General features: G+C 42.2%; 1 protein-coding gene across 4 annotated transcripts in view; it reads right to left on the reverse strand.

Annotated features, from left to right (window-relative positions):
* The window catches only part of SLC2A9 (solute carrier family 2 member 9), a 229465-nt gene that overhangs the window by 154321 nt on the left and 61370 nt on the right, over window positions 1-13774 (reverse strand). For all 4 annotated transcript variants that reach the window (XM_077136390.1, XM_077136391.1, XM_077136392.1 and 1 more), the window contains one exon: window positions 3148-3293. In XM_077136390.1, coding sequence (XP_076992505.1) covers window positions 3148-3293 — 146 coding nt within the window. The remainder of the gene's footprint in view (window positions 1-3147; window positions 3294-13774) is intronic.

A 13774-nucleotide genomic window follows, 5' to 3' on the forward strand; every position in this document is an offset into this window, starting at 1 on the left:
AGAATGTGGGACCTCACTTTGGTTTTCACCGTGCTTGCATTCATGTAGAAATGTCATGTATTGACAACTGCTAACATCAAATGCAAAAGAGAAAAAACAAAACCATCACCGTAACAACATACAAGGGTTGATAATAAAAGATTAGATGCAGATGTCTCTAGGTGGCCTGGATGGGCTCTAATATACAGTCATACAGAATGCCACTCAACTGCACACTTCAAAATGGTTAGGATGGTACATTTTATGTGCTCTGTATTTTACCACAATTTTTTTTTCTTTTGGCATGTGCAGATTCTGGGAATCAAACCCGCGTCTCCTTTCCCACAATTTTTCAAGTGAGCAAAGCATTCAAAACAAATTTCAAAAGTCATAATGTCAACCAACTTCCAGTATCTTATCATCATGTGGCCGCCATGCTTGGCAACTGAGCTAAGAAAACCATCCACTGACCAAGAGAGGACCTGGGACCTAAGGTCAGTGAAGTGCGGCCAGCTGGGATGAAGACCTCTGGGCAGAATCACCCCTTCTTACGTAACTCCTACTGCACAGAGAAACAAGTGTGTCCCATTCTTGACAAGGCACCACTCATGGAAATCAGACAGACCTGGGTTCTGGTTTCAGTACCAGTATTTTTTTTTCATTAATTTGTACCTTATCTCTCCCAGCTTCAGTTTTCCTGACTGTAGGTTATGAAAGCCTCACAAAGCAGCTGTGAGGATTTGAATGGCTTACCAAGTAACCCTGTCTAATGTGCTCATTTGTAATCTATTTTTTTTATTGTCGACAGCAGCTTGCTCCTGCTACAGTAAGCTCCATAGAGCAAGCGTGGTTTTGTCTTTTGTGAACTGTTCAAGGAACAAAAACAATCTTTGGCAGATGGTGGCGTTCAGTAATCATCTGTTCCCATCTCTTCCCTCCCTCCATCCTGCCCTTCTTGTGCAAGTGGAAGGTCGGGTTCTCTGCACCCCTGGGGGTCATGTGCCATTCCCCACCCCTCATCCCGATTAGATAACCAGTCAGCAAGTCCTGTGCACTCTGCTGTCATTGACCTCTGAACCTCCGCCTCCCCTCTCTTTAGGGCTACTTCCTCAGGCCTTGTGGTTTGCCATGGGTAACAGACAAGTGGGCCTCTTGCCTGGGCTCTCTCCTTCCTTCTCACCCTTCCCATCCTGGTCCACACCTGCCTCCCACTCCCACCAGAGCCACCTCTAATGCACATCTGGCCAAGTGACTCCCCTGCTCTAGTCCCTCCTACAGCTCCTTATTACCCTCAGGACAAAGTTTACCACAGCTCAGCCACTCCCAGAGAATCTCTCAACCTCCCCACAAGTTACAAGCCACTGAGAAGCCACTTAGACAGGGTTACTTCCCATCTCAGGGCCTTTTCTTTAATTATTCCCTTTCTCTGCAGTGGACCATTTCCCAGTCCCCTTCGCCACCTAACTCCTACTCACCCTACAAGGCTCAACTTAGAGGCCACTCTTCTGAGAAGGCTTTCCTGATTCCACCCCACTCTACCCCAACCTAGATGAAGTGTTCGTCTTTTGCCCAATTTGTCATGATGTTCCTGAGGGTAGAGACACTGCCTCACTCATCTTTGCTTTCCTTGTACCTAGAAGGGCTGTGCACATAGTAGGTCAATGAATGGGTAAGTGAATAGATATCTATATATTCCTATGTATGTGTGTACATACATACAAGTACACACATATGATCTACATGGGGACATGGTAGCTTTTCTGGCTCCATTGGCACCCAATATATTATCTGTATTCTAGCACCCCATGTCCCAGGATGCAAAAGCCCACCATGGTGGACACAGTCAGTACCCAGTGATATCCCCTCAGCCCTCACCATTCCATGGATGATGGCCCAATGGCTTCCAACTGAAAAAACATGTGACTCTCTGACAGAGCTTTTTATAGCAATTGGAGCCCATTTGGCTTGCACTCAAGGCAGGGTGGAAGTGCTGGGCTTTCATGCCCCTGGGAGCAGCCTTCATCCAACACTGCTGGGACCTGTCCTAGTTGGGAGTACCATGAGGAGGGCTCTACACCAGCTCCTAGAAGCTCCTTTTGGGATCGAGCTCCATGGCCCACGGTGGTTCCCTGCTCCCAACAAGCCCTTTGTGGCATCTCTCCCCTTCTCTATCTCACTTTCCTTCTCGCCCACCATTGGCTCCTGGTATCACCTTCCCAATGAACTTAAAGAAAACCCTCAAATCCTTTTTGGCAGTCTTGGCTCTCTAAGTCATCTTGGTGGAAATTAAATGAATATGATGGTTTCCAACTCTTTCCCTGTTGAGGGCTGTGACCCCAAAGAGAGGAAGGTTGTTAGTAGGCAGGGAGATACACAATGATGAAACAAGGGGACACTTTGGAGAAGGCAGGGATGACTTGGGGAAATAGTGTATGGTGGTGTTCAGCCTGATATAATATCTTTAGATTATTACGCAACTGGTTTTTATTTGCCAGAGCTGGTAACCCCAAATAAAGCTAAACACTTCGCTAAGTGTTTCCTCAGAGTATTTTACAAATACTTTATAATAGCTCTTATTGTAACTATTTTACAGTGTAGGAAACCAAGGCTCAGAAAGGGTAGGTGATCACACAGCTAGAAAATGGTTGAACTGGGATTCAAATTTAAGCCAGCCCATTTCAAAAGCAGAAGTCTAGGCAGATATATATTTAGGAAAGAAAGACTCATGAGTGAGGTAGATCTAAGCAGACTTTTTTTGAAAGATGCCCAAAATGTACTAAAGAAAAAGTTGCCAAACAATGTGTGGCATAATTCCATTTTTGAAAACAAACAAAAAAACTATACTTGCATATATAAGTTTGCATAAAAAAAGCCCAAAATAATTCAGTTTATTGGGTGGTTGGGTTTGAACATTGTGTAAGGTTTAAACTTGTTGCATATTCTTTATGTCCTAAATTTTGAAAGACTCCAACCCAATTGGAGATAGCCACCAACTACTTTTCTCCAATAATGAGTACTAAGCTTGAATCCCCAGGAATTCCCAGACTTGGGAACAACATTTCAGAGGAAGAGGTCACTTTGAATGACCCTTGTTCCTGTGAGGGACATAGGGAGCTGAGATGGTGAAATGAGTTAGGGCAGCTGTGGTTGGCTGTGAGCCACACTTACCTTTCCCAGCAGCTCGGGCAGACCCAGCAGCTGCCCCGTGAACACACCAATGCAGATGAAGATGGCGGTCACCTGCCCCAGAGAGCCACGGATCTCCTTGGGTGAGATCTCACTCAAGTACATGGGGAGTGCACTGAGTGCAATGCCTGTGGAGAAAGTAGGGCAATGGTGAGAGAGCTGCCTCCTCCAAGGAGCACACAGGTTGTGGCACCTCCCTTGGCCCAGGTTTGCCCTTGACAATAAATAACACTGTAGCCACATCACCAAGCCCCACACTGGGCCCAAGCTGCAACATGCACTGTATCATTTAATCCATAAAGTATGGCTGGGGGGTGTATTTTATCATCGTGGGTGATGGTGGTGGTGGTAGTAATAGTGGCGTTTTGGTTTTCTGGCTGCCAAAGTAAATACTAAGCAGTGGGTTGGCTTAAGCAATGAGTTTTGAGGCAAGGAAAATTCCAAAATCAAAGCATCATCAAGGCAATGCTTTCTCCCCCAGATTGTGGCATTCTAGGGCTGAATGCATGACTTTTCTGTCACATGGCAATGCTCATGGTGGCCTCTCCTGGCTTCTTCCTTCTTTTCCAATTCCACTGACATTCAAATTCTGGCTGCTTCTTCTGGCCTTCCTCTCTATGACCTTCCCTATAAGGCCTTCAGTAATAAGTTTAAGACTCATCTTGACTCAGCTGGACCAAATCTTCACTGAAATGATCTCTCACACCCAGTGGAATGGACAAAGTCTAAGTACATATTTTTCTGGGGTACATAGCTCCAAGCTATGGTGTTGGTAATGTTTTTGATGGTGATGATGATGGTGGCAATAGTGGCAGTAATACTGGTATTGGTCATTGTGGTGATAATGGTGGTGCAGTTATAAGTGATATTAGGGTAGTAGTGTTGGTTGTGATAGGTTGTAGTTATAGGTGATAGGATGTAGTTATAGGTTGTAGATGGGATTAGTGTTATTGGTGTTAGTGTTGTTGATGGTGGGGTGATGTGGTTATAGTTGTGGGTGATGGTATTAGTGTTGTATTAATGTTGGTGATAATGGTGGTGGTGATGGTGGTGGGTGGTGGTGATGGGGTGGTAGTTGTGGGTGATGGTATTAGTGTTGGTGTTTGCATTGTTGGTGATGATATAAGTGGTGTTGGTGTTAGTGTTGTTGGTGATGGTGATGGTGTTGATGTTAGTGTTGTTGGTGATGATATGAGTGGTGTTGGTGTTAGTGTTGGTGATGGTGTTGGTGTTAGTGTTGCTGGCAATGGTATGAGTGGTATTGGTGTTAGTGTTGTTGGAGATGGTGTTGGTGTTAGTGTTGTTGGCGATGGTGATGGTGTTTATGTTAGTGTTGTTGGTGATGATATGAGTGGTGTTGGTGTTAGTGTTGGTGATGGTGATGGTGTTGGTGTTAGTGTTGTTGTTGATGTTGTTGATGTTAGTGTTGTTGGTGATGATATGAGTGGTGTTGGTGTTAGTGTTGTTGGCGATGGTGATGGTGATGGTGTTAGTGTTGGTGATGGTGATGGTGTTTATGTTAGTGTTGTTGGTGATGATATGAGTGGTGATGGTGTTAGTGTTGTTGGCGATGGTGATGGTGATGGTGTTAGTGTTGTTGGCGATGGTGATGGTGTTTATGTTAGTGTTGTTGGTGATGATATGAGTGGTGTTGGTGTTAGTGTTGTTGATGATGGTGATGGTGTTAGTGTTGTTGGCGATGGTGATGGTGATGTTGATGTTAGTGTTGGTGATGATGTGAGTGGTGATGGTGTTAGTGTTGTTGGTGATGGTGATGGTGTTAGTGTTGCTGGTGATGGTGATGGTGTTGGTGTTAGTGTTGTTGGCGATGGTATGAGTGGTGTTGGTGTTAGTGTTGCTGGTGATGGTATGAGTGGTGTTGGTGTTAGTGTTGTTGGCCATGGTGATGTTGTTGGCATTGGTGTTGGTGTTGTTGGTGTTGTTCACGGTGTTGGTGTTGGTGATTCGATACCTTCAGCTTTTCCCACTGGCTTCCATTACCTCTTTCTTCACCCTGGCTAATCCATAGCACCTTACATTTTACTGTTTTATTTACAAATAGGGCAAAGTCAACAGGGAAGATCAGGACTTGGGCCCTCCAAAGGTGGAATGGTTCCTGGGTCTGTCACCACTGTGAAAACTGCCTCTTCTGTCCTTTTCTTGCCCCTTGATAATGGTTCCTTGATTTCCCAGTGTAGCCTCTCCTGCTGTTCCTGAGTTCCTCCCTGAGGGCAGATGGATCCTGGGGGAACAGGGGTGGTAGGAAGACTGAGGCCCCAGTTGGTATAAACCTGAGTTCTGATCACACATGATTTCCTTCTGTATCTTGGGGTCCTGAGTAGTAATGTTGGCATCTCCCACCTGACCATCCTCATTTACAAAGAAGAACGTGTGCAGACATGAATGGATACAGCACACCTCAATGCCTGCATGCTTCTGGAGGTCCTTAGTATAATCCCCAAGTGCTTTACGGTTTAGATTCTGACTGTGCAGGAACTTCAGCTGAATGGATCAGGTCAGGGGATGGCATTCATCCTGCCACACCTCTGGACCAGCTCATCCTTGAGGGCATGCTGTGCTGTCCTTTTCCTGTTCCTGCAGTTTGGTGTAGGATGCATCGTGCAGGATCGAATGTCACTCTTAATGGGGGACGTAGAGGCAGGAGGCTACTCAGCAGGAGGGATTGGTGGGAGGCAAGCGTGAATTTTGCCTGCTGAGAAGTAGCTTGACAGTGTGTGCTCTGTTGCTAGAGATGGTCCACAGCAGGAGAGGATTGGCCAGGGGATCCAGCTTGTCTTTCTACTTCTTGATTTCAAAACGTGAGCCCTGGGTCATTTCCTGGTTGGACGTCACACTGTCCAGAGCCTTCTAAAGTCACTTAGGATTCTTCTTTACATAAGTCACAGGACATGGCTATGGCAGATATTATACCCATGTATAGCATTTTACAGATGAAGTCACCCACATATGACCTTATAACCTTTGAGATAAATTTATATGTATGTTCAAAGGCTTATGACATATCTTTAGGATAAAAGTATAATAGTTCTAAAAATAGTTTTCAAAATATAGTACACTGCATACATGGAAGACCTGTTAATGAAAATAATATGAAACCTTGTCAATTTCAAGAAACCTTGTTTTCCACCTATTCCTGGTCAGGGTTTATCCTTAGGCCTTTAATAGATGAGTCTATCAGTCTTTTATAAGTCTAAGAAATGCACTTTTTCCAGACAGGTTCATGATATAGTGAGAACACAGACCCCAGGCTCAGGATCAGCCTGGCTCCTGGGGTGAATTACTGAAATTTACAGGCTGGGAGGCCTTGGGTGGGTGAGCTAGCCCCTGTCAGCCTCAGTTTCTCTGTCTACAAGATGGGCATAAAAATGGTGCCTAACTTCGTGGGTTTCTGTGAGAGTGAAATAAGATATACTCAATGCCTCATTCATTGTAAAATGCTTTACAAATTACTAGTAGCAATTATTATTGTTTGATTTTTCGCCTGATTGTGAGGGCATCAAAATTTTGTTTCTTCATGGGACTCTATAACACAGTGAACCCTACTGTGGATGCCGGACATTTTTAATAGTACAAATATAAGAATTTTCTTTCATGAATTATAACAAATTCATGATGCTATTACAAGGTGTTAATAACAGGGTGGCATATAGGGAAAACACACCTACTGTAAATTATGGATTATAGTTAACAGTAATCTGTTAATAGTCTTTCATCAGTTGTAACAAAAGTACCACACTAATGCGAAGTGTCAACAATGGGGGAAATAGGGGAACGTTGTATTTTTCCATGACTTTTCTGTAAACCTACAACTTCTCTAATTAAAAATAATTTAAAATTATTATGATAATTTTAAAACATGCTCAGTGAGAGAAATCAGACACAAAGTACTATGTATTATATGATTCCATATATATAAAATGTAAATGTAAATAACTTTATAGAGACAGAGTTAGAGTGTATTTAGGAAGGACTGGGGAAGGATGGAGGGATTGAGAGGTGGCTGCTAAAGGATGGGGAGTTTTTCTTTTTGGAATAATGAAAACGTCCTAAAACTGATTGTGGTGATGAAAGCTCAACTCTGTGATTATGCGAGAAGCCATTGATTGTATACTTTGGATGGATTGCATGGTATGTGAATATATCTCAATGAAAGTGCTTTAAGGAAACCAAACAAACAAATCACTTGCTGTCACATTGCTTCTCCTTTTGACCTTAGCATACATAAAACTTCCCTGAGACAACCTGTGTTCTAGTTTGCTAACTGCCGGAATGCCACACACCAGAGATGGATTGGCTTTTAATAAAAGGGGATTTATTTAGTTAAAAATGTATAGTTCTTCAGAGGAAAGGCAGCTAACTTTCAAGTGAGGTTCTTTCTTACACGGGAAGGCACAGGGTGATCTCTACGGGCCTTCTCTCCAGGCCTCTGGGTTCCAGTGACTTTCCCCGGGTGGTTCCTTTCTGCATCTCCAAAGGCCTGGGCTGAGCTGCGACTGCTGAAATGAGGTATGCTGAGCTGCTTGGGCTGTGCTACGTTGAGCTCTCTCATTTAAGCATCCAGCCAATTAAATCAAACATCATTCATTGCAGCAGGTACGCCTCCTTGCCGACTGCAGATGTAATCAGTGACAGATGAGCATCATCTGCCATTAGCTCATGTCCACAGCAACAAAACTAGGCACCTTCACCTGGCCAAGTTTAACCTGAACCTAACTACCACAACCTGATTAGTATTTGTCCATTTTATGGCAACTGGCTCACCCCATTGGTAAATCTGCTCATGGAGAAGTGAGTGGGGACTTTCCACTATGACAGAAGTTGTATGCAGAAAATTTCCACGTGTTGCTCTGGATCAAGACCTGCTGGCTGGCCATGGGGGACTGGCACCCACTAGTGAAGCTGAACTTTTTTTGTCTCTTCTATATGTGAGTAAAAGTTTTAATCCAGGGAGAAAAAGAAATATGTTCTTGTCTTGGTTTCCCTCATGCCTGCTGCATAATTTCTGATCACAATAGACGCCAATCCATGCGTTTCAACCTGACCTGGATCCCATTGGTCGCTAGCATGCAGGGAGACCCTTCCTAAAAAACAAATTAGTACAGGGGCTGCACAGACCAATTTTTAAGCTGAGAATCGCATTAATTTAAGCCCAGGTTAAATTTCTGTGGTTTGCCACTGAGGGTGAACATGTTTCAGAAGCCCAGGAAAAAAAAAAAGAGGAACTTATCTGGAAAAGCACAACATAAACCAGATGATTGATTTTTATTTTTTATCCAAAACACATATTTGAGAGTATCCAGCCTCATGGGAAAATTGGATGGCCACCAAATGCTTTAGGATGCTGCTGCTGGGAGGCTCCATGCTAGAGGGAAAAATGGCACTGGGGTGGATTTGAATCCCAGATCCACGGTGTCCTTACTAGGGGACCTGATCAAGTTACTTAATCTCTCTTAACCTCAGTTTACCCATCCACAAAGCAGGGCTGATAAAGGCTCAATTCTACCTTCAATTACTAAGGGTATGGTCACTGGATGGACACTCCATTGTCCCACCCAAATTCATTTCCACTCAGAATCTCAGAATGAGGCTTTGTTTGGCAATCAGATGCCTTTGCAGATGTAAGGATCTTACAGAAATAAGGATTGAGATGAACTCATCTTGAATTACCCACGTGAGCCCTAAATCTACTGACATGTACCCTTACAGGACAGAGCAAATGACACAGAACACAGCAGGAAGACTGTGTGAAGAGGAAAGCAGAAGTTGGAGTGATGCATCTATAAGCAAGGAAGGCCCTGGAGGCCAGCAGCTCCCAACAGCACAAGAGCAAAGGTGAATCTTGCCCTAGAGCTTTCGGAGGGGGCTCTGCCCTGCCCTAGGACCTCCAGAGGCAGCTCCACTCTGCCCTAGGGCCTCTAGAGGGAGCCACCCACACTGCCTGCAGGCTGATTTTGTCCTCCTGGCCTCCAGAAATGAGCGAATGCATTTCTGTTGTTTCAAGACACCAAGTGTGTGGTCATTTGTTACGGCAGCCCCAGAAAACTAAGACAGACACTTTTTTTAAAAAGTTAGTTTCCCTGGGTACATGGGTAGTTCAGTGGTAGAATTCTCACCTACTATGTGGGAGACATGGGCTCGATTCCTGGCCCATGCACACTCAAAGAAAACATAACAAAAAGCTCCCTTACCCTGCTCCTACCCAGTGGGAATAATAAGCACCACCTCACAGAAACCGGTGAGAACAAAGCAACGGCGTTTCCACTTCACTGCTTTCCGGTTTGAGGCTATTACCAACAGAACCGGTAAGAACATTCTCTGACAAGTATTTTGTGCATTGCTGGATCATAAGTTAAATAAAGACAGCTTCCCCCAAATTATTGTACCAATTCACCACTTTATCAGAGATGTTGAAAGACCCTTTGCTCCACATATTCACCATTATCTGACTTTGTCAGTCTTTTAAATTTTAGCCATCATGGTTTTAATTTGTTTTTCCTTAATTACTAATGAGATTTTATATATCTTGGCCATTTTGAGAGGATGGCTGGTTCAATCTCTTGACCATTTTTATAATAAGTTTTCTTTCTTCTTATTATTCCTTTCTAAGAGTTCTTAATGCATTCTGGGTAAGAGCCCTTTGCCAATTTCATTTTTTGCAAATATTTTCTTTCCAGCTATGTTTATCTTTTCACTCTCTAATGGTGTTTTTCAATGAACAAAAGTTCCTAATTTTAATGTAGTCTAATTTATTGCTCATTTCTTTTAAGCTTGTGCTTTCTTCTATTCTGTTTAAGAAATCTTTCCCTACCCCAAAGTAGTGAAAATTTTTTTTTGTATATTTGCTTCTAGAATACTTACTGTTTTACCTTTCATTTTTAGAGCTACGATCCCCCTAGAATTTGTTTTTTTGCATGGGTGGAGGCAGGGGTTAGATTTCACTTTTAATATGAATATCCAATTGACCTACATCATTTTTGAAAAGACCTCCTTTCTTCTCTCCTCTATAGCAAAACCTTTGCCATAGATTATGTTTGTACAAGATTACCTCAGAAATTTCCTTCCATTCCATTGAACTGTTTGTCTTTGACCTACACTTCACTATCTAAATTGCTGAAGCTTTATAGTAAGTGTTGGTATCTAGTATACAAATTCTCCCATTTTTCTTCTTTTGGAAGATCATAGGGATTCTTGACACTCTGAATTTACATATACATTTTTTAGTATCAGCCTGCAATTTTCTATTAAAAAATCTACTTGGATATTTACTGAATTTGTCTTGAATCAATGGATAAATTTATAGAGGAGAGATATTTTTATAATATGGAGGGTTCCAATTTATAGACATGGGATATCCCCTATTTGTTTTCTTTAATTCCTCTCAATAATAACATGAAGTCATTTTGTGTAGAGAAATTGCACATTTCTCATTTTATTTATCCTTAGGTATTTAATGGTTTTTATGATAGTTTAAATGGCATAATTTGTACATTCTATTTTCTATGTAGGATTTTGGTATATATGCTTTTAGTGTATTGACCATGTATTTAGAAATAAAGTTGCAATTAGTATAATGACTTTGTATCCAGAGACCCTGCTAGCTAAGTTCATGTATTAATTCTGAATTTTACTTATAGATTCTTTTAGGTATTTATACACTCATGTTAGTTGGAATGATGACAGTTTTACTCTTTTCTAATATTCATATCTTACATTTAAAAATACTTTCTGCGTGCCTTAATGCATTAGCTATGACCTCTATTACAGTGTTGACTCAAGGTGGTGTATGTTCTTGTCTTGTTTCTGTGTTCAGACATACACCCACTGATGTTTTACTGTTAAGTGTGATGGCAATGTAGGTTTTTTTAGATACCCTTTATTGGCATAAGAAACAACCCTTCTATTCCTAATTTGCTAAGAAGTGTTTTAATTATTTATTTATTTTGCCATTAGTGGATGTTGAGACTTAGCAGGTACAAGTAAGTGAAGGATCTTGAGATGGGATCCTTCTCAAAAAACTTTTTTGCCAGTATCAATGTGCCAGTGTGAAGCTATTATGTACCCAAAAAAAGCCATGTTTTAATCCTGATTCAGTCTTGTAGGGGGCAGCCATTTCTCCTAATCCTGATTCAATATTGCAGGGTAGCATCTTTTGATTAGATTATCTCCATGGAGATGTGGCACACCCAATTGTGGGTGCTTCTTTTGATTAAATGGAGATGTGACTCCACCCATTCTAGGTGGGCCTTGATTAGTTTACTGGAATCCCTTAAAAGAGGAAATATTTCGGAGAAACGACAGAAACTTCAGAGCCAAGAGAGAGAGCAGAGACATGTATGTTTGGAGATGTTTGGAGCCCAGCAGACATTGCTGTGTGTCTTCTCATGAGATGTAAAGTAAGCCAGAACCTGGAGAGAGCCAAGGGAAGCCAACAGATGAAAGCCAGCCCTGAAGAAGCAAAGTGAGGAACCCCCACAAGCACAGAGGCTAAAAGCAACGGAGCCCAGGAGCAATGCACCAGTGTACCTTCCCAGCTGACAGAGGTGTGGCAGACACACCAGCCTTCCTTGAATTAAGGTATCTTTCCCTGGATGCCTTAATTTGGACATTTTCATGGACTTAGAACTGTAAACTTGCAACTTATTAAATTCCTCTTTTTAAAAGCCATTCCAGTTCTGGTATATCACATTCCAGCAGTTTACAAACTAACACAATCAAGATAATCATAATTTTTTTTCCTTGAAATTTGTGCTGTTAATCTGGTGAATTACTTTGATTGATTTTCAAATGTTAGTCTAATTTTCTGTTCATGGCATCAGCTATCCAGGTCTTGATATATAATATTTTTGTATATGGTAAATATTTTGTTTAGGATTTTTGTTTAGGATTAGGATCTATGCTCATGAATGATATTGGCCTGTAACTTTTCTTCTCTTCTTGGTACAATTTTTTGACAGGATATGGCCTCAATGATATGCTGGCCTTATAAAATAAGTTGGGCAGTGGCCCCCTTTGTAAGTATTCATACGGTATTTGTCTTATTTCTTTCTTAAAGATCCCATCTGGACTTTGAGTTTTCTTGGTTGGAAGGTTTTAAATTATATGTTTAACTATTTAATAGATAGAGGATTATTCAGACTATTTCTCCTTAGGTCCACTTTGGTAAGTTTCATCTTTCTGGGCTCCCCTTTCCAGAGAAAGAGAAACTTTCTGGGTTTCTCTCCTTCCTTGAATTATGGCCCTTAAGTCCTTCCTAACTTGGTAGCCACTGGATGTCTTTACACCAATCCTTCTGTTAATTTCTTACAAAATCAGGATTTTTGTCAAATATACAATTAAAATTACCCTCTCCTTATGGCAAGGAATTCTCATTCTCCATTTAATCATCATCCAACAAATTTTATTCAGTGTATCCTGTATGGTTGTGACGTGCCAATCCCGGAGCTGGGGGTGGGGGGTTGGATACTATTTGCCTGGAACTATACTAAGTGCTCACACATAGAGAATAATATTTCATTTTACACACCCCAGCAAGGGAGGTCTATTATTAAACCTTTTGACGGTTGAGAAAAAGAGGCTAAGATAGTGAGGCAGATGGCTGCTGTAATGGCCCCCATTTGTTCTCCCTCCCTGCAGCCACCTCCTTGGGCAGCTAATTCCCTTCTTCCACACTCACCCTGCACGTGCCTGTGGGACTTGCGCTGGCTAAGGGGACATTAGAAAGTGTGTTAGAAGCAGAAATTGAAAAGCGCTTGCACATTAAGACTTTGCTCTTCTCGTGGCTCTTTGAACCCCCTGAGAACTCCCCATGCAGACGCCCAGGATGCCCCACCAGAGGTTGAAAGACCACGTGGAACAGCCCTACTGAGACCTCCCAAGACCAACCAGCCCGTCACCAGCCAAAATGCATGAGTGAGGCCACCCTTGCCATCATCCAGCCACGAGCCAACACACAGCCACCACAGGCATGCGAGACAGCCTAGCAGAGATGAGTGGAGCCTGCTGAGCTCAGAACCTGCACCCAGTCCACCCACAGGACTAGAAGTCCATAAATCACTTATTGTGTTAAGCCGCTAAATTTGTTTTTTCTGCAGCAAAAGCTAACTGATACAGACTAGTTTTAGCATCCAAAGCTAACTGACTAGTAATTACCTTTAGAGATACAGACTAGTAATTACCCTGAAGGTACTTAGGTAATTGGCAAAGCCAGGCTTGAACCCAGACAGTCTGAATCCAGAGCCCTCACGCTTCACCACTTTGCTGTCACACTTCTCTGAGTCTCAGTTCTCTCATATGTAAGATGAGAATGAAATAATATGATTGGTTAGCCATGAAGCACTACCTCAAAACCATTATTTTGCCAATAAACATTATATCTACAGCAATCTCCCTTATACTTGAATATTGTATTAGTATTATCTCCGAACCCTGGTTCCATAGTGGCACATAGTAGGTGTTATATAAATCTACTATTTCTGCTATTAAAAAAAAATACTGGAAACTTGGTGTCTTAAACCAACACACATTTATTATCATACAGTTCTGGAGGTGACAGTTCCAAAACGGTTCTCACTGGGCTACAATCAAGGTG

Source organism: Tamandua tetradactyla, chromosome 19 (assembly GCF_023851605.1).
Source record: "Tamandua tetradactyla isolate mTamTet1 chromosome 19, mTamTet1.pri, whole genome shotgun sequence".
Lineage (NCBI taxonomy): Eukaryota > Metazoa > Chordata > Mammalia > Pilosa > Myrmecophagidae > Tamandua > Tamandua tetradactyla.